This window comes from Nerophis ophidion, linkage group LG23 (assembly GCF_033978795.1).
Source record: "Nerophis ophidion isolate RoL-2023_Sa linkage group LG23, RoL_Noph_v1.0, whole genome shotgun sequence".
In the NCBI taxonomy this organism is placed as follows: domain Eukaryota; kingdom Metazoa; phylum Chordata; class Actinopteri; order Syngnathiformes; family Syngnathidae; genus Nerophis; species Nerophis ophidion.
In genome coordinates this window covers 16833345-16855418 of record NC_084633.1, presented here as the reverse complement: position 1 = coordinate 16855418, position 22074 = coordinate 16833345, and the positions used below count along the sequence as shown (strand labels likewise).

Below are 22074 nucleotides of genomic sequence, written 5' to 3'. Positions count from 1 at the left end.
TAGCCTAAATAGCATGTTAGCATCACAACAGACAGCGGCACGGGAGGAAGCGCGGACGAATTCGGCGATCGCCTTCTAACCAACGATTGGTATGTGTTTGTTTGGCATTAAATGTGGGTGGAGGGAAAGGCTGGATGCAAATATAGCTACAAATGAGGCATAATGATGCAATATGTACATACCATGAATTGATTAACGTGGACCCCGACTTAAACAAGTTGAAAAACTTATTCGGGTGTTACCATTTAGGGGTCAATTGTACGGAATATGTACTGAACTGTGCAATCTACTAATAAAAGTATCAATCAATCAATCAATCAATCAAAGCTAGCCTAAATAGCATGTTAGCATCACGACAGACAGCGGCACGGGAGGAAGCGCGGACGAATTCGGCGATCGCCTTCTAACCAACGATTGGTATGTGTTTGTTTGGCATTAAATGTGGGTGGAGGGAAAGGCTGGATGAAAATATAGCTACAAATGAGGCATAATGATGCAATATGTACATACCATGAATTGATTAACGTGGACCCCGACTTAAACAAGTTGAAAAACTTATTCGGGTGTTACCATTTAGTGGTCAATTGTACGGAATATGTACTGTACTGTACAATCTACTGATAAAAGTATCAATCAATCAATGAAAGCTAGCCTAAATAGCATGTTAGCATCGATTAGCTTGCAGTCATGGGTGACCAAATATGTCTGATTAACACACTCCACATAAGTCAATAACATCAACAAAACTCCATCCATCCATCTTCTTCCGCTTATCCGAGGTCGGGTCGCGGGGGCAACAGCCTAAGCAGGGAAACCCAGACTTCCCTCTCCCCAGCCACTTCGTCTAGCTCTTCCCGGGGGATCCCGAGGCGTTCCCAGGCCAGCCGGGAGACATAGTCTTCCCAACGTGTCCTGGGTCTTCCCCGTGGCTTCCTACCGGTTGGACGTGCCCTAAACACATCCCTCGGGAGGCGTTCGGGTGGCATCCTGACCAGATGCCCGAACCACCTCATCTGGCTCCTCTCGATGTGGAGGAGCAGCGGCTTTACTTTGAGTTCCTCCCGGATGGCAGAGATTCTCACCCTATCTCTAAGGGAGAGCCAGGAAACTCATTTGGGCCGCTTGTACCCGTGATCTTATCCTTTCGGTCATGACCCAAAGCTCATGACCATAGGTGAGGATGGGAACGTAGATCGACCGGTAAATTGAGAGCTTTGCCTTCCGGCTAAGCTCCTTCTTCCCCACAACGGATCGATACAACGTTCGCATTACTGAAGACGCCGCACCGATCCGCCTGTCGATCTCACGATCCACTCTTCCCCCACTCGTGGACAAGACTCCTAGGTACTTGAACTCCTCCACTTGGGGCAGGGTCTCCTCCCCAACCCGGAGATGGCATTCCACCCTTTTCCGGGCGAGAACCATGGACTCGGACTTGGAGGTGCTGATTCCCATTCCGGCCGCTTCACACTCGGCTGCGAACCGATCCAGTGAGAGCTGAAGATCCCGGTCAGATGAAGCCAACAGGACCACATCGTCTGCAAAAAGCAGAGACCTAATCCTGCGGTCACCAAACCGGAACCCCTCAACGCCTTGACTGCGCCTAGAAGTTCTGTCCATAAAAGTTATCAACAAAACTCACTTTTGTGATTTCGTTGACTTTATCGTTGGAAATGCATCTGCTTTGAGTGTCGCAGGATATCCACACATTCTTGCCATCTTAGCATATTTGTTCATTTTGACAGCAAAATTTGATTTAGTTTTAGTCATAGTCTTTTGACTAAAATGTAATTTAGTTTTAGTCATAATTTAGTTATTTAAATTGTTTTAGTTTTGGTTGACGAAATATCATAAGATTATAGTCGACGAAAAACTACAGTGGATTTAGTCGACTAAAGGGTAATATGTACTCTGGAACGCCCTCCCGGTAACAGTTCGAGATGCCACCTCAGTAGAAGCATTTAAGTCTCACCTTAAAACTCATTTGTATACTCTAGCCTTTAAATAGACTCCCTTTTTAGACCAGTTGATCTGCTGTTTCTTTTCTTTTTCTTCTATGTCCCACTCTCCCCTGTGGAGGGGGTCCGGTCCGATCCGGTGGCCATGTACTGCTTGCCTGTGTATCGGCTGGGGACATCTCTGCGCTGCTGATCCGCCTCCGCTTGGGATGGTTTCCTGCTGGCTCCGCTGTGAACGGGACTCTCGCTGCTGTGTTGGATCCGCTTTGGACTGGACTCTCGCGACTGTGTTGGATCCATTGTGGATTGAACTTTCACAGTATCATGTTAGACCCGCTCGACATCCATTGCTTTCCTCCTCTCTAAGGTTCTCATAGTCATTATTGTCACCGACGTCCCACTGGGTCATTATTGTCACCGATGTCCCACTGGGTGTGAGTTTTCCTTGCCCTTATGTGGGCCTACCGAGGATGTCGTGGTGGTTTGTGCAGCCCTTTGAGACACTAGTGATTTAGGGCTATATAAGTAAACATTGATTGATTGATTGATGTAAACTTTCCCTTCAATTTCTGAAAGTCAAAGCAAAACAGCGGAAAAATCACCGATACAAGTCGTATTTTGATGAAAATCATGTCTCAAATGTAGTATTTCACGAGTAAGCCGTGTAATAAACGAGATAACGTCGAGTGAGTTGTATGTTGTGGAAAATGCTCACCTGCGTGTGGATTTCGGGGTGATTCGACTGTAAATGTCGCTTCAAGTTTGTTGTGTTTTTCCCCGTAATCCTCGCGCTGCATTTCTTACACTGCGTCTTGTTATCTTTGACGTCAAATATAAAATGTCGCCATATGTCCTCTCTCCTCTTCCTCCCCGGCGTTGACATGTTGTCTTCAGCAGCGCATTCCCGGGTCAGTCTCAAACGCAAACTACGTTGACGTAACTTCCTTACCACGTCGCTCTGATTGGTTCTCTTCCCGACTCCTCCCGCCTTTTCCTAACGAAATGAGTTCCGATTGGATCTCGTCTCTGGCAGACATTTTTGTCTCGTTTTTATTCGTTGACGAATATGTCAATACAGCTCGTCATCGTCTTTAGGGGTGGGCAATATCGCAAATTTGGGTGTCGATACCGATCCGATACCGGCCAAATTTGTGCTTTACTTTAAAGATGTGATTTTTGGTTTTACACAGTATGAACAAAAAATTGAAAAGGAATTCTACCTTTGCAACCTCATTATTTTATTGGCTAAGTTTTATATTCATAAATGTAAGTTTCTTAATACCCGTCCTATCTTTTGTGCCTTTGAAAAAGATCTGGAACTTTACATTAAAACGCTCTCTACCTCTAACAACAAAAAAGCTGTGAAAACGATGATGCTGTGTTCCAAATTTAAGTTGTTTGATGAATCTGAATAAGCCTACGGCTTTGCATGTTGTTTATTATATATATATATATATATATATATTTGTATTCTATTTTTATTATTTTGAACTTACAACCCCCTGGCGCTGTTTTGTACTGTTTTCATAATGTTTTATATTGTTGTTTGACTTACTGTTTGTAATTGTTGAAATTTATGAATAAACCTTTAAAAAAAAAAAAAAAAAAAGAAGATACCGGCCAGTATCGCCAATACCGATACCAGAAGTGTCGTCATCTGATGGGGGGGGGGAGAATTCGGGGTATCGATACTTTTGAAAAACAAATTTGTACTTTTGCCTTTATTAATTGATTATGATAATAATACAACACAGGACAACGATTTAAGTCAAAAAATAAAACATGTATCACATTTGTGGGTTCTTCCGAGGATGTTGTAGTCGTAATGATTTGTGCAGTCCTTTGAGACATTTGTGATTTGGGGCTATATAAATAAACATTGATTGATTGAAAAGTAATATCAATAGCAATAAAGTAATGCAAATAAGGTGCAAACAACTACTGAACCTGGCTTGTCGCCTCAAAACACACAAACACTTAAGGTAAATAACAAAACTCTAGTTATTGAACAAAGTTGTAAACATGAACACCAAACAAAAGAACTGAAAAAATTCAAATAAAAAAGTAATAATATCAATTACAATAAAGTAAGTAGTGCAAATAAGGTGAAAACAAATACTGAACTTGGCTAGTCGCCTCACAACACACAATAACTTGAGTAAAAAAGAAAACACTAGTTATTAAACAGTTGTAAAAATGAACACAAAACAAAAGAACTGAGAAATTCTTATCGTTATTTTAGGGCATGGGTGTCAAACTCTGGCCCGCCGTTTAATTTCATTTGGCCCTTGAGGCAATATCAAATTAACATTAGAGCTGGCCCGCCGGTAACACCACATTCACCGCTAATACTCATACTTGCCAACCCTCCCGATTTTCCCGGGAGACTCCCGAAGTTTAGTGCCCTTCCCGAAAATCTCCCTGGGCAACCATTCTCCCGATTTCCACCCGGACAACAATATTGGGAGCGTGCCTTAAAGGCACTGCCTTTAGCGTCCTCTACAAGATGTCGTCACGTCCTCTTTTCCTCCATATAAACAGCGTGCTGGCCAAGTCACATAATATATGCGGCTTTCACACACACATATTTGGCCAACAGCCATACAGGTCACACTGAGGGTGGCCGTATAAAAAACGTTAACATTGTTACAAATATGCGCCACACTGTGAACCCACACCAAACAAGAATGACAAAACACATTTCGGAAGAACACCCGCACCGTAACACAACATAAACACAACAGAACAAATACTCAGGCACCCTTGCAGCACTAACTCTTCCGGAATGCTACAATATACACCCCCCGCTACCACCAAACCCCGCCCACCTAATTTTTATTTTATTTTAAGATTTATTAGCCTGCGGAAAAAGTTAATATTGATATTTACCTCAGAAGGCTGCAAATAGAAAAGAGGCATTAATTTTTTAAATTACGTTTTTTTTCATATACCACCGATGTTTTTTCGTTTGTTTTTTGAAAGTTGATTTTGCACTATTACGTTATATAAGCTCGGCCTGTTCCATGGGAGGAAGCCCGAGTACCCGGAAGGAACCCACGCAGTCACGGGGAGAACATGCAAACTCCACACCAAAAGATCCCGAGCCCGGGATTGAACCCAGGACTGCTCAGGACCTTCGTATTGTGAGGCAGATGCACTAACCCCATGTCCCACCGTGCTGCCCTATTTAAGCCTTGCTTGTTCAATATTCATTGCAAAACTTGTTTGGGTCCCTATTAAAAGGTTAATTTGTTCAACCTTGGCCCGCGGCTTTGTTCAGTTTTAAATTTTGTCCCACTCTGTATTTGAGTTTGACACCCATGTTTTAGGGCAATAAAAAACTTTACAGTTTACAACCAAGACATTAAGTCGCACTGGAAACGCACGCGTGTGTGTGTGTGTGTGTGTGTGTCCGAGTGAACCCCGGAGCGAATTATACTGATGTGTGTGCGCGAACGCACCAAGCGTCATATTAATTGTATTTATTTTATTTTATTTTGGGTTGAACATGAATTTTTAAAGTGTTTTTAAATCTCGTTCGCGACCCATCACTAGGGAGGAGGGTGGAGTGGTAAGGAGCGCTCTCACATTTTTTTTTAAATCGGAGTGATTCGCTTAATTTGGTGAAGTATCGATACCATCACGCCAGTATCGATACGATACCAATACTCACCAAGTATCGATACTTGGTATCGATACGCCCAGCCATAATCGTCTTAGTCCACGTAAATTATTTTTTATTTAGTTATTGTCTCGTTTTAGTCAGAAAAAAAAGGTCGATGACGATAACTACGACGGAAATTTTTCGTCAACAAAATTAACACTGCGTAGCATAGCTGTCGTCGATAAAGTGTGCAGAACAAAGGAGGGACTTTCGCATCTTTTGACCACTGTTGCAACTTGAATCCGTCTCTGTTCGTGTTGCTACACCCTCCGACATCACACCGACGAGGCATGATGTCTCGAAAACAGTCGAAAAAACGGAAAATAATAGAGCTGATTTGACTTGGCGTGTGTAATGTGTTTGAGAAAATGGCGGGTCGCTTCACGATGTGACATCACGGGTGAAAGGTCGTTGCTCCGACAGGCGAACAATTGAAAGGCGTTTAAATCGCCAAATTCACCCTTTTAGAGTTCGGAAATCGGTTAAAAAAAACATATGGTCTTTTTTCTGCAACATCAAAGTGTATACAGGTGCTGTTCATAATATTAGAATATCATGAAAAAGTTGATTTATTTCAGTAATTATATTCAGAACGTGAAACTTACATATTATATCAATTCATTACACACATAGTGATATATTTGAAATGTTTATTTCTTTAAATTTTGATGATTAGTACTCACAATTACTGAAAATCCCAAATTCAATATCTCAGAAAATTAGAATATTATTTACGACTAGTACCAAACAATATTTTTTAGAAATGTGGGCCAACTGAAAAGTATGAACATGGAAAGTTTCAGCATGTACGGCAATCAATACTTAGTTGCAGCTCCTTTTGCCGGAATTGCTGCAGCAATACGGCGTGGTATAAAGTCGACCAGTCTGTTGCACTTCTCAGGTGTTATGAGAGCCCAGGTTGCTTTAATAGTGGCCTTCAGCTCTTCAGCATTGTTGGGTCTGGCATCTCGCATCTTCCGCTTCACAATACCCCATAGCTTTTCTATGGGGTTAAGGTCAGGTGAGTTTGCAGGCCAATCCAGAACAGGGATACCATGGTCCTTAAACCAGGTACTGGTAGATTTGGCACTGTGTGCAGGTGCCAAGTCATGTTGGAAAATGAAATTTTCACCTCCATAAAATTGGTCCGCGGCAGGCAGCATAAAGGGTTCTAAAACTTCCTGGTAGACTGCTGCATTGACCCTAGACCTCAGGAAACACAGTGGACCAACACCAGCAGATGACATGGCACCCCAGACCATTACCGATTGTGGAAATTTGACACTGGACTTCAGGCAACGTGGATTCTGTGCCTCTCCTGTCTTCCTCCAGACTCTGGGACCTTGATTTCCAAAGGAGATACAAAATTTACTTTCATCTGAAAACATAACTTTGGACCACTCAGCAGCAGTCCAGTCCTTTTTGTCTTGAGCCCAGGCGAGACGCTTTTGACGTTGTCTCTCATTCAAGAGTGGCTTTACACAAGGAATGCGACAGTTGAAGCCCATATCTTGCATACGTCGGTGCGTGGTGGTTCTTGAAGCACTGACTCCAGCTGCAGTCCACTCTTTGTGGATCCCTCCCACATTTTTGAATCGGTTTTGTTTGACAATCCTCTCCAGGGCGCCGTTATCCCTCTTGCTTGTACACTTTTTTCTACCATATCTTTGTCTTCCCTTCGCCTCTCTATTAATGTGCTTGGACACAGAGCTCTGCGAACATCCAACCTCTTTGGCAATCAATCAATCAATGTTTACTTATATAGCCCTAAATCACTAGTGTCTCAAAGGGCTGCACAAACCACTACGACATCCTCGGTAGGCCCAAGACGTCGGTGACAATGATGACTATGAGAACCTTGGAGTGGAGGAAAGCAATGGATGTCGAGCGGGTCTAACATGATACTGTGAAAGTTCAATCCATAATGGATCCAACACAGTCGCGAGAGTCCAGTCCAAAGCGGATCCAACACAGCAGCGAGAGTCCCGTTCACAGCGGAGCCAGCAGGAAACCATCCCAAGCGGAGGCGGATCAGCAGCGCAGAGATGTCCCCAGCCGATACACAGGCGAGCAGTACATGGCCACCGGATCGGACCGGACCCCCTCCACAAGGGAGAGTGGGACATAGGAGAAAAAGAAAAGAAACGGGAGATCAACTGGTCTAAAAAGGGAGTCTATTTAAAGGCTAGAGTATACAAATGGGCTTCACGGTGGCAGAGGGGTTAGTGCGTCTGCCTCACAATACGAAGGTCCTGCAGTCCTGGGTTCAAATCCAGGCTCGGGATCTTTCTGTGTGGAGTTTGCATGTTCTCCCCGTGAATGCGTGGGTTCCCTCCGGGTACTCCGGCTTCCTCCCACCTCCAAAGACATGCACCTGGGGATAGGTTGATTGGCAACACTAAATTGGCCCTAGTGTGTGAATGTGAGTGTGAATGTTGTCTGTCTATCTGTGTTGGCCCTGTGATGAGGTGGCGACTTGTCCAGGGTGTACCCCGCCTTCCGCCCGATTGTAGCTGAGATAGGCGCCAGCGCCCCCCGCGACCCCGAAAGGGAATAAGCGGTAGAAAATGGATGGATGGATGGAGTATACAAATGAGTTTTAAGGTGAGACTTAAATGCTTCTACTGAGGTGGCATCTCAAACTTTTACCGGGAGGGCATTCCAGAGTACTGGAGCCCGAAATGAAAACGCTCTATAGCCCGCAGACTTTTTTTGGGCTTTGGGAATCACTGACCTTTTGTGTCTTGCCCTCCTTCTTTAAAAGTATCAATGGTCATCTTTTGGACAGTTGTCAAGTCAGCAGTCTTCCCCAGGATTGTGTGTCATACAGAATCAAAACGAGAGACCATTTAAAGGCTTTTCCAGGTGTTTTGAGTTAGTTAGCTAATTAGAGTGTGGCACCAGGTGTCTTCAATATCTGACCTTTTCACCATATTCTAATTTTCTGAGATGTTGAATTTAGGGTTTTCATTGGTTGTCAGCTATAATCATCTCCTTTTTGGCAAAAAAAAACACTTGAAATGTATCAGTCTGTTTGGAATGAATGTATACATTCTACAAGTTTGACTTTTTAAATGGAATTAATGATTAAATCAACTTTTTCATGATATTCTAATAATATGACCAGCACCTGTATTGACGCTTACATAGGTCTGGTGATAATGTTGCCCTTTAAAGTTGGTCTCGTTTTTAGCATTCAATCAGACATTATTGTGAGGTTTTGCATAAGTGTTCCTAAAAATTGATATACCGGCCCCCAGACACATTTTTCTTTGTAAATTTGGCCCCTGAGTCAATATATTTGCCCAGGCCTGGTCTAACTAATCTAAAACAGGGGACAGCTGCATATTTGACATGACCACAGAACTTTATTGTACATGTCAGGAATCCAAGTGACTAAATGACTCTCTTTTTTTTTTTTTTTTTTTGGAATGAATGCCATATCTGAAATGCCAATTTCTTCCCTGGCTTTTGTCATATTAATTGCAAATTCATCACGCCATTGTAATTTTCCAAATGAGAGACCTTTGACTAATGGCCACACAGATAAAAAAAAAAGTGTTTTATTTTGCCTGACTCATGGCTGGAGAGGTCTATGCTATCGGACTTTTGGAAATGTCACCGCCAGTGCCTCTATTCTCCCCTGCTCACCTTTTTTTTTGTAAAGAAACAACAGAATGGGCCATTATCGAGGCGCACAGAGGGCTAGTGATGCACATGTTGACGTCAGTGTACAATTTGTCGTATATGGCTTAAAATGACGGATACATATTTGTTTTAGTGGCTTATTGTCTTAGTTGAAGTTTGCAGTAGTGCAGATGTCCTGGTAAATGGGATCTTGTTCAACTATGCCTAAATAAGTACAGATACAGATATTATTGAACATTTTGGCCAATGTTTTGTTTCGTTCTCATGATTAATGCCATGAATTCATGTTGATGACATGTTTTACATGTGAATCTGAGGTGACGGAAGCACTTCACATGCTTCTGACCTTTGGTCCGCTTTTTCGTCATCAAAAAGGTCACGGACTGTATCACCCGGTCGAATCTTTCATTCTCTGCATGTCAGCCTTCATGGGTTCCAGACCCCTATAAAAACCCCCACTTGGGTCACCCCGAGTCAGTCATAGCTGTGGCCAACAGGGAGAGACCAACCTATTTGCTTCAGAAGCATTCTATATACGTTCTAATAACTATGTGGAAACTGGTTGTGTTTGTTGCGTGTCTGCTGGCGAAGGAAGTTGAGCCCATGGAGGACCCCGTGTACGGTGTCAAGCTCTGCGGTCGCGAGTTCATTCGGGCGGTCATTTTCACCTGCGGAGGCTCGCGGTGGAGACGGTCACTCGGGACTTCAGGTGAGAAACGGACCTTGTCTTGTCAGGAATGATTACAATTTCATATCAGTTCTAATGCTGGAATTGTGTTTCAATTTTTTGCTCATTTTAACGCAGCGGAAGACCTTTTAAGCTCCCATCAAGAGGAGTCCTCGGAGGAGTTGAGCCACAGTTCAGTGATGGACTCTATACTCCACAGAAACAGGGATCTGGATTTCCTGTCAAGGGAAAACCATGACAGAGTATTTAGCCGGCCGACACGTTCTTTTATCACTGAAGAGATTCTAGAAGCACTGCGGAAGGCGGACCGCAAAGGTCGGGATGTGGTGGTGGGTCTCTCAAACGCCTGCTGCAAGTGGGGCTGCAGCAAGAGCGAGATCAGCTCCCTTTGCTGAGAACTGAGAGATTATTATCAAACACAAATATATGCACTTACCGTTCATGAAGAGCTTTTTGGTCATTTTATATCATGCACAAAGTGTTTTTTCCTGTCAGAATATGAACCATTAAGTACAGTGGGGCAAAAAAGTATTTAGTCAGCCACCGATTGTGCAAGTTCTCCCACTTAAAATGATGACAGAGGTCTGTAATTTTCATCATAGGTACACTTCAACTGTGAGAGACAGAATGGGTAAAGAATTTATTTGTAAATTATGATGGAAAATAAGTATTTGGTCAAGCATTCAAAGCTCCCACTGATGGAAGGAGGTTTTGGCTCCAAATCTCACGATACATGGCCCCATTCATTCTTTCCTTAACACTGATCAATCGTCCTGTCCCCTTAGCAGAAAAACAGCCCCAAAGCATGATGTTTCCACCCCCATGCTTCACAGTAGGTATGGTGTTCTTGGGATGCAACTCAGTATTCTTCTTCCTCCAAACACCACGAGTTGAGTTTATACCAAAATGTTCTATTTTGGTTCCATCTGACCACATGATATTCTCCCGATCCTCTGCTGTATCATCCATGTATCCATTTTAGTATAAACTCAACTCGTCGTGTTTGGAGGAAGAAGAATACTGAGTTGCATCCCGAGAACACCACACCTACTGTGAAGCATGGGGGTGGAAACATCATGCTTTGGGGCTGTTTTTCTGCTAAGGGGACAGGACGATTGATCAGTGTTAAGGAAAGAATGAATGAGGCCATGTATCGTGAGATTTTGAGCCAAAACCTCCTTCCATCAGTGAGAGCTTTGAATGGTTGACCAAATACTTATTTTCCACCATAATTTACAAATAAATTCTTTAAAATTCCTACAATGTGAATTCCTGGATTTTTTTTTCATATTCTGTCTCTCACAGTTGAAGTGTACCTATGATGAAAATTACAGACCTCTGTCATCATTTTAAGTGGGAGAACTTGCACAATCGCTGGCTGACTAAATACTTTTTTTGCCCCACTGTATACGTCAAAATAATGTCAAATATTGTTTTGTAACATAACTCCTGTATCTCACCTGGTCTTCAAATTCACTTTTTTGATTGATTGATTGATTGATTGATTGAAACTTTTATTAGTAGATTGGACAGTTCAGTACATATTCCGTACAATTGACCACTAAATGGTAACACCCCAATAAGTTTTTCAACTTGTTTAAGTCGGGGTCCACGTTAATCAATTCATGGTAATAAATAAATACTTAACAGTTAATAGTTCATTATGTTCGACGACTTTGGCATTGACTGAGCAAGCCAGAGAAGGTCGGGTTAAATATTTTAAAGCTTTTTGAAGACATAATTTTCATTCATATCATTAATTTAGCAACTTATATTATGTAGTGGTTTGTATTTGCAATGAAATGCATTGTACCATACTTGTGGAACATATTTCGCCATCATTACTGTAACAATAGGAGCTACTGTTAAGATATGCGTTCCCTAGTAACAATTGTTTGTGTTGCAAGAGGGACATTATTCAGTGATGTACTGTTGTGAACGTGTCTGCCGAAGTTGAACAATAAAGTATGGCCCAGTTTGGTCTGAATCATAAATTCTGTAGTCCGTGTGTGATAGGGAACGGAATTTAACAATTACATGATGGGTACCTCTGGATTGGCAGACCGGGGTGGTGGTTCCTCTCTTTAAGAAGGGGGACCGGAGGGTGTGTTCCAACTATCGTGGGATCACACTCCTCAGCCTTCCCGGTAAGGTTTATTCAGGTGTACTGGAGAGGAGGCTACGTCGGATAGTCGAACCTCGGATTCAGGAGGAACAGTGTGGTTTTCGTCCTGGTCGTGGAACTGTGGACCAGCTCTATACTCTCGGCAGGGTTCTTGAGGGTGCATGGGAGTTTGCCCAACCAGTCTACATGTGCTTTGTGGACTTGGAGAAGGCATTCGACCGTGTCCCTCGGGAAGTCCTGTGGGGAGTGCTCAGAGAGTATGGGGTATCGGACTGTCTTATTGTGGCGGTCCGCTCCCTGTACGATCAGTGCCAGAGCTTGGTCCGCATTGCCGGCAGTAAGTCGAACACATTTCCAGTGAGGGTTGGACTCCGCCAAGGCTGTCCTTTGTCACCGATTCTGTTCATAACTTTTATGGACAGAATTTCTAGGCGCAGTCAAGGCGTTGAGGGGTTCCGGTTTGGTGACCGCAGGATTAGGTCTCTGCTTTTTGCAGATGATGTGGTCCTGATGGCTTCATCTGACCGGGATCTTCAGCTCTCGCTGGATCGGTTCGCAGCCGAGTGTGAAGCGACCGGAATGAGAATCAGCACCTCCAAGTCCGAGTCCATGGTTCTCGCCCGGAAAAGGGTGGAGTGCCATCTCCGGGTTGGGGAGGAGACCCTGCCCCAAGTGGAGGAGTTCAAGTACCTAGGAGTCTTGTTCACGAGTGAGGGAAGAGTGGATCGTGAGATCAACAGGCGGATCGGTGCGGCGTCTTCAGTAATGCGGACGTTGTACCGGTCCGTTGTGGTGAAGAAGGAGCTGAGCCGGAAGGCAAAGCTCTCAATTTACCGGTCGATCTACGTTCCCATCCTCACCTATGGTCATGAGCTTTGGGTCATGACCGAAAGGATAAGATCACGGGTACAAGCGGCCCAAATGAGTTTCCTCCGCCGTGTGGCGGGGCTCTCCCTTAGAGATAGGGTGAGAAGCTCTGCCATCCGGGAGGAACTCAAAGTAAAGCCGCTGCTCCTCCACATGGAGAGGAGCCAGATGAGGTGGTTCGGGCATCTGGTCAGGATGCCACCCGAACGCCTCCCTAGGGAGGTGTTTAGGGCACGTCCAACCGGTAGGAGGCCACGGGGAAGACCCAGGACACGTTGGGAAGACTATGTCTCCCGGCTGGCCTGGGAACGCCTCGGGATCCCCCGGGAAGAGCTAGACGAAGTGGCTGGGGAGAGGGAAGTCTGGGTTTCCCTGCTTAGGCTGTTGCCCCCGCGACCCGACCTCGGATAAGCGGAAGATGATGGATGGATGGATGGATGATGGGTAAAATATACAAACCTTGTTTCCTTATGAGTTGGAAAATTGTGTTAGATGTAAATATAAACAGAATACAATGATTTGCAAATCATTTTCAACCCATATTCAATTGAATGCACTACAAAGACAACATATTTTATGTTCAAACTCATACATTTTTAATTAGTTTAAAAAAAAAAAATAATTAACTTAGGATTTCATGGCTGCAACACGGGCCAAAGTAGTTGGGAAAGGGCATGTTCACCACTGTGTTACATCACCTTTTTAACAACACTCAATAAACGTTTGGGAACTGAGGAAACTAATTGTTGAAGCTTTGAAAGTGGAATTCTTTCCCATTTTTGTTTTATGTAGAGCTTCAGTCGCTCAACAGTCCGGGGTCTCCGCTGTCGTATTTTACGCTTCATAATGCGCCACACATTTTCGATGGGAGACAGGTCTGGACTGCAGGCGGGCCAGGAAAGTACCCGCACTCTTTTTTTACAAAGCCACGCTGTTGTAACACGTGCTGAATGTGGCTTGGCATTGTCTTGCTAAAATAAGCAGGGGCGTCCATGAAAAAGACGGCGCTTAGATGGCAGCATATGTTGTTCCAAAACCTGTATGTACCTTTCAGCATTAATAGTGCCTTCATAGAAGTGTAAGTTACCCATGCCTTGGGCACTAATGCACCCCCATACCATCACAGATGCTGGCTTTTCAACTTTGCGTCGTTTTAGTAGAGCTTTAACTTGCACTTACCCTAACCCTAACCCTTAACCGGCAGAGGAAACACATTTTGGCCGGTTGTACCCGTGATCTTGCCATTTTGGTCATGACCATAGGTGAGGATGAGAACGTAGATCGAGCGCTAAATTGAGAGCTTTGCATTCCGGCTCAGCTCCTTCTCCACCACAACGGATCGATACAACATCCGCATTACTGAAGACGCCGCACCGATCCGCCTGTCGATCTCACGATCCACTCTTCCCCCACTCGTGAACAAGACTCCGAGGTACTTGAACTCCTACACTTGGGGCAGGGTCTCCTCCCCAACCCGGACAGGAGACTCTGCTCGTCGCCTCTCACTGCCGGCAACGCCAGAGTGAGAAGAGAGTCCAGTCCTTCTCGGGAGAAGTGGTTCCAGAGCCCATCCTGACTCAACATTTGGTTCTTCTTAAAAGTGTATTAAATTACTTTGAAGTTTCTGCAACCATTGGCCTTCCCGATGTAAAGCGAGTGGAGACAATTTTGAGATAGCGCTATATTAATATCAGACAATTGCTGCTTTGACTCTTTGTCTTGTTGTTAAACTTGCACGTGAACTTCTTTTTGGACTATTTTGCAGCCGAACACGCCAAAGTCATATAACATAACATAGGCTAACGTAGACTCAAAATCATATGACTTGGTTTCTTACGTTAATTCCCAAACCGTGACTTAAAAGGGTTGGCTGAACTGCTATTAAAATAAATGATCAGCCCAAAATGGGTTTAATTATGAGGTTTTTTTTTATTTTAAAGACCTCTCAATACTTACTTCACGTTCTTGTCTGTGTGTCAAAAAACAAAAAAAGTGCAGTACATACATTTTAATACTTTAGATCAGGGTTTTGTCATTTAAATGTTGCTATTTGTTTTTTCAAATAACGATGAGAACAGTTATATTATGTTACACTGTGCACTTTTTAGGTTTTACTATAAAAAAAATAGCCATTCCTTTAAATCAGGGGTGTCAAACTCAAATACAGAGTGGGCCAAAATTTAAAACGGAACAAAGCCGCGGGCCAAAGTTGAACAAATGAACCTTTTAATAGGGACCCAAACAAGTTTTGCATTGTATATTGAACAAGCAAGGCTTATATAACTTTATAGTGACATGCAAAATCCAGTTTCAAATAATAATACAATAATAATTAAAAAATATCAATATCAATGGCATATCAAATCAAATTTCAATAAAAATTGAATGCCTCATTTCTATTTGCAGCCTTCTGAGGTAAATATCAAAATAAACTTTTTCCACAGGCTAATAATAAAATGAAAAATAAAACAATAATGAATGAGTCAAAGATTTAAGCCTTGAAGTAACAAGAGAAAGTGCATGAATAAAACCTTAATTATTGCTCAGTTTGCTACACTGATTTGCCTTAACACTGAATATGGAACAAGCAAGGCTTATAGCTTGACAGTGCAAAATCAACTTTCAAAAAAACAAACGAAAAAACATCAATTGTTTATTAAATACCATTTGAATAATACATTTAATGGCTCTTTTCTATATGCAGCCTTCTGAGGTAAATATCAACATTAACTTTTTCCACAGGCTATCCATCCATCCATCCATTTTCTACCGCTTATTCCCTTTTAGGGGTCGCGGGGGGCGCTGGCGCCTATCTCAGCTACAATCAGGCGGAAGGCGGGGTACACCCTGGACAAGTCGCCACCTCATCGCAGGGCCAACACAGATAGACAGACAACATTCACACTCACATTCACACACTAGGGCCAATTTAGTGTTGCCAATCAACCTATTCCACAGGCTATCCATCCATCCATCCATTTTCTACCGCTTATTCCCTTTCGGGGTCGCGGGGGGCGCTGGCGCCTATCTCAGCTACAATCGGGCGGAAGGCGGGGTACACCCTGGACAAGTCGCCACCTCATCGCAGGGCCAACACAGATAGACAGACAACATTCACACTCACATTCACACACTAGGGCCAATTTAGTGTTGCCAATCAACCTATTCCACAGGCTATCCATCCATCCATCCATTTTCTACCGCTTATTCCCTTTCGGGGTCGCGGGGGGCGCTGGCGCCTATCTCAGCTACAATCGGGCGGAAGGCGGGGTACACCCTGGACAAGTCGCCACCTCATCGCAGGGCCAACACAGATAGACAGACAACATTCACACTCACATTCACACACTAGGGCCAATTTAGTGTTGCCAATCAACCTATTCCACAGGCTAATAAATCTTAAAATAAAATAATGAGGTGGGCGGGGTTTGGTGGTAGCGGTTGGTGTATATTGTAGCGTCCCGGAAGAGTTAGTGCTGCAAGGGCTCCTGGGTATTTGTTCTGTTGTGTTTATGTTGTGTTACGGTGCGGATGTTCTCCCGAAATGTGTTTGTCATTCTTGTTTGGTGTGGCTTCACAGTGTGGCCCATATTTGTAACAGTGTTAAAGTTGTTTATACGGCCACCTTCAGTGTGAACTGTATGGTTGTTGACCAAGTATGCATGTGTGTAAAAGCCAGGTGTATTATGTGACTTGGCCGGCACGCCGTTTGCATGGAGGAAAAGCGGACGTGACGACATATTGTAGACAACGCTAAGGGCAGTGACTTTTAGGCACGCCCCCAATATTGTTGTCCAGGTGAAATCCAGGAGAATGGTTGGAAAATCGGGAGGATTGGCAAGAATGAGTATTAGTGGCGTTATAGTGTTATAATACCGGCGGGCCAGCTCTAATGTTAATTTGATATTGCCTCAAGGGCCGAATGAAATTGCACGGCGGGCCAAATTTGGCCCGCGGGCCAGAGTTTGACACCCATGCTTTAAGTAGTCATACATGAAGCAGTTTGCTCCAGCGCTACCCTGTGGCCAAAAGATGTGCATGCAGAAGTTGTTGACTGGGTCACTGCATTGTGGAAGATTTATTTCAGATAAGTTCCCCTTAACCAAAGAAAATCTTTTAAATCATTCAAATATAAAAAAAAACAGATGTAAAACAGTACCATTGGTATCTAATATCTTACCGTCCAAAACATTTATTATTATACATTTATAATTAATAACTTTCAATTGTAAACCAATAATAATGGAATTCAGTACATAAAAAGCATTGTGCAGATAAAATCAATAACTTAAACCAGGGGTGCCCATTACGTCGATCGCGAGCTACCAGTCGACCGCGGGGGGTGTGTCAGTCGATCTCCAGCCAGGCTTTTAAAAAAAAATAGACCTAAAAATGAGTGATCATCAATCTTCACCAAGACGTCACTTAAATGACATTCACGGTACCGGAGGGTCTTGTGAGATGACGCTGGCTGCTGCAAGATCATTATTATGAAAATATGACCGAGAGGAAGGCGAGAAACACTTTTTATTTCAACAGACTCTCGCGCCGTACCTTCCGTCAAAACTCTAAAGGCCGACTGCACATTTCCTATCTTCACAATAAAAGCCCTGCTTCATGCTGCCTGCGCTAACTAAATAAGAGTCTCGGAAAACTGGCGTGCACAAGCGATCCCTCAGAAAGGTGGCGTGCACATCACTTGTGCACGCCAGCTTTCCGAGACTCTTATTTTGTTAGCGCAGGCAGCATGAAGCAGGGCTTTTATTGTGAAGATAGGAAATGTGCAGTCGGCCTTTAGAGTTTTGACGGAAGGGACGGCGCGAAAGTCTGTTGAAATAAAAAGTGTTTCTCGCCTTCCTCTCGGTCATTTTTTCATAATAATGAACTGGCAGCAGCCAGCGTCATCTCACAAGACCCTCGGGTGCCGTGAATGTCAATCAAGCAAGCTACGGAATTTGCCGCCAATTTTTTTCTTGTAAAGTGTATGGAAGCTGGATGAATTAGATGCCAAAAACCAACCACTTTCATGTGGTATTGTACAGAAAGGACAACTTTTTTTCTCCTCCATTTGAAAATGTGGGCGTTATCATCATTACTGTCTGGCGTCCCACTGGATGTGAATTCTCCCTGCCCACTGGGTGTGAGTTTTCCTTGCCCTTTTGTGGGTTCTTCCGAGGATGTTGTAGTCGTAATGATTTGTGCAGTCCTTTGAGACATTTGTGATTTGGGGCTATATAAATAAACATTGATTGATTGATGATTGATTCCAATCAATGCAAGTCATCAGAATCAGGTAATACACCAACTTATATTCTTGTCTTTGTGAAAGAAAGACATCTATATGTGTTAAACCTGCTTGTATTATCATTAAACACATTTAACTTGTTTACAAAAATGTCTCTTTCATAAATAAATAAATATAAATGATATATATAAATTAGGTAGATCCCCTCGAGTTGGTCAATTGAAAAGTAGCTCGCCTGCAGAAAAAGTGTGGTCACCCCTGACTTAAAGTATCCTCTTTTGGGATTATAATAAACTACGTGTTCTTAAATGTGATTAAAAATAATTTATAAACTTTAAATACTATTAATTGTTCTTACCACTAGATGCAAAAAAGCATATAAAATACAGCACAGTTTATATTATACTGTACATTTCATTCACTGTATATTGCGGCGGCGTGGCGCGGTTGGGAGAGTAGCCGTACCAGCAATCTGAGGGTTTCTGGTTCAATCCCTATCATCCACCAACCTTGTCACATCTGCGGTGACCTTGAGCAAGACACTTCACCCTTGCTCCTGATGGGTGGAGGTTAGGGCCTAGCATGGCAGCTCCAACCATAAGTGGGTGAAGGGGTGAATGTGGAAAAAGTGTCAAAATGCTTTGAGTACCTTGAAGGTAGAAAAGCGCTATACAAGTATAACCCATTTACCATATATGTTAGCTCCTGATCAAGGAGGTGACCCCAGGATGCAGGGACGGGAGGCAAGGTTGAATTACAAAAATATATTTAATAAGTACCTTATTTAGTATATAATATAGGTTGGGGAGGTTCACCTTTGCAGCAGCATTGCTGAGATGCTGAAAGGCCCTCTCTGCATCCTCATCCCTGCCGAAGGCCTTCTTTTTGAACCTGGGGTCCAGTGCTGCTGCTTCGGATAGCAAAACATGTGCCTCAATTTTGTGGAACCTGTGAGCCATCTGGGTACAAATGGTGCCCACCATGACTTTCACGGGATCCATCAGGTTCACACCCCTTTGTATGTTTGCGGCTATCCTCTGTAATCCTCTTGCCAGAAGAATCACCTTCGACGAAGTGACATATCTGAGAGACAGAAAAACAAGGTGTGTGCCTGATAGTAACAACAACAATGATAATTAAAGCTGCAAGCAGCGTTGGTCGGGTCCGCCTTTGGCCGCTGCCGCCGCTACTCAAACCCTGATCTAAGTCAGACCTACATAGAGGTTTTTATTTCATGTCTCTACGACATTTCTAACTGAAGTTACATGCAGTTTTGTCTGGGTTTTTTCCAAGGGGGCGCTAAGCACAATTTAGATTTTTGGGGTTTGGTTTTTTTATTAGACGGCAGTTTTTGCCAGTCCTGATATGTGTGCAAAATTTGGTGAGTTTTGAAGCATGTTATGGGGGTGAAATTACAGATCGGCAATTCTGGATGTTGTTGATAAATGGCTTTTGCTTTGCATAGTAGAGCTTTAACTTGCACTTTGAGGCATTTTAAGGGGGTCAAATTACAGTTTAAAGAGGCAAAAAAGACATTTTTTAGGAAATTTTGCGCAGGGGTTCTTTGAAGGCGCGTAAAATCAAAACCTGAGAACTTATCAAAACTTTGATCTATACTTTGAATCAGAAGGGTTCAAACTCTCTCCTGTGCTATCTGAGAGACAGAAAAACAAGGTGTGTGCCTGATAGTAACAACAACAATGATAATAATGTGTAATGTTACTAATAATAATACTTGTGTAATTAATAACCCTTTGCTTGCAAACTAAGTGGCTACAATTAGTTCTAGTTAACTTTTTTCTTTTTCATTTAAGTGACACTGATAACCCTCAGAGTGTTGAAGCCAGTGAACAGAAGCCTTGATTGACGCACCTCTGAAGTCAAGTTTCCATGGCAATGACCTAGGTCAAGCCAGACAAGCAGGAGCCTAAAGCTTAATTGACGGTTTTACGACTTTGTTTTGATGTGACTGTGCTATTTAAAAAAGAAGCCTTCAAATTCACAATCTTATCAGAACACTGCAATAATAAAATGATATACATACCCCTCTCCACTAATCTCGACGGTGACCTCCTCAAAGGGTTTTAACACCTCACCGGCCAGCTTGAGTTCCTCCCACTCCTCTTGTGTGAGATTACAGTTGGTACAAAATGCGGCTGCTAGACTTTTGACAAGAACAAGAAAGTTTGATCACATTACGCCTGTACTGGCTCACCTGCACTGGCTTCCTGTGCACTTAAGATGTGACTTTAAGGTTTTACTACTTACGTATAAAATACTACACGGTCTAGCTCCAGCCTATCTTGCCGATTGTATTGTACCGTATGTCCCGGCAAGAAATCTGCGTTCAAAAGACTCCGGCTTATTAGTGATTCCTAGAGCCCAAAAAAAGTCTGCGGGCTATAGAGCGTTTTCCGTTCGGGCTCCAGTACTCTGGAATGCCCTCCCGGTAACAGTTCAAGATGCTACCTCAGTAGAAGTATTTAAGTCTCATCTTAAAACTCATCTGTATACTCTAGCCTTTAAATAGACCTCCTTTTTAGACCAGTTGATCTGCCGCTTCTTTTCTTTCTCCTATGTCCCCCCCTCCCTTGTGGAGGGGGTCCGGTCCGATGACCATGAATGAAGTACTGACTGTCCAGAGTCGAGACCCAGGATGGACCGCTCGTCGGGACCCAGGATGGACCGCTCGCCTGTATCGGTTGGGGACATCTCTACGCTGCTGATCCGCTTGAGATGGTTTCCTGTGGACGGGACTCTCGCTGCTGTCTTGGAGCCACTATGGATTGAACTTTCACAGTATCATGTTAGACCCGCTCGACATCCATTGCTTTCGGTCCCCTAGAGAGGGGGGGGTTGCCCACATCTGAGGTCCTCTCCAAGGTTTCTCATAGTCAGCATTGTCACTGGCGTCCCACTGGATGTGAATTCTCCCTGCCCACTGGGTGTGAGTTTTCCTTGCCCTTTTGTGGGTTCTTCCGAGGATGTTGGAGTCGTAATGATTTGTGCAGTCCTTTGAGACATTTGTGATTTGGGGCTATATAAATAAACATTGATTGATGGATTGATGGTGTTAGGGTGGGTAGTCTCGGGTTTGTTAATGCGATGGTTGTGATGACTGCATCCTTATTTTGAAAGACACTCTGGATCATGTAGAATGTGAAATTCCATCTGGTTGGGCAGTCTTGCTTTAGACCAGCTTCTGGCAAGCCTAGCTGTTTTTGGGTGGTCCGAAGTTTTTCTGTTGCAACTGTGCTCCTGTGCAGATATTCGACAATAGCCTTCACTTTGTCCAGAGTTGTTTTTATCGGAGTCATGCCACTGATTACAATCAAGTTGAGGGTGTGGGCAAAGCAGAACAGGTGAGGCCAACCTGTGTTCTGACTTGCTTTTACCAGATTGGAAGCATTGTCAGACAGACAGGCAGCCACCTTGTCTGTGATGTCCCACTCCCTTGCAACTCTAACAAGATGCTCTGAGAGGTTGTCTGCTGTGTGCCTCTCACTCATTTGAAAGCAGTCCAGCAGGACAGAGACCATCTTGCAGTCATTGATGAAATGGCATGTCACCGACATAAATGAACTTGTTGTTCTTGATGTCCAGCAGTCTGTGGTCAGACAGACAGCCTGGGCCCTTTTCACCTTTTCTTTGATTTTTTTCATGTGTTGTTTTGTATAACTCCGGGATGATTGTATTTGATAGAGTTTTCCTGCTTGGTAAAATGTAGTTTGGGTTTAGTTCCTTCGTAAACTGGCGGAATCCAATGTCTTCCACTATGGAATATGGCTGTAAGTCCCGTGCAATCATTTTGGCCAGCAATTCATCCAACGCCTTTTGCCTGAGTGGGTCAATTGGTCTTAACACAAAATGGGCTAGACT

The 22074-nt window shown here is 43.5% G+C and overlaps 1 protein-coding gene across 1 annotated transcript; it reads left to right on the top strand.

Moving 5' to 3' along the window:
• The first annotated feature begins 9819 nt into the window (after positions 1-9819).
• Positions 9820-10353, top strand: rln3a (relaxin 3a). Its single transcript, XM_061884825.1, has 2 exons — positions 9820-9979; positions 10076-10353. The coding sequence occupies exons 1-2, from the start codon at positions 9820-9822 to the stop codon at positions 10351-10353; spliced, it is 438 nt and encodes a 145-aa protein (XP_061740809.1).
• The last annotated feature ends 11721 nt before the right edge of the window (positions 10354-22074 follow it).

What these genes read in the sequence shown, in the direction of transcription:
- rln3a (XM_061884825.1), top strand. Translation starts at nt 9,820, where the DNA reads ATGTGGAAACTGGTTGTGTTTGTTGCGTGTCTGCTGGCGAAGGAAGTT. An exon ending in ACGGTCACTCGGGACTTCAG is followed by an intron (nt 9,980 to 10,075) that starts GTGAGAAACGGA and finishes ATTTTAACGCAG; the next exon opens with CGGAAGACCTTTTAAGCTCC.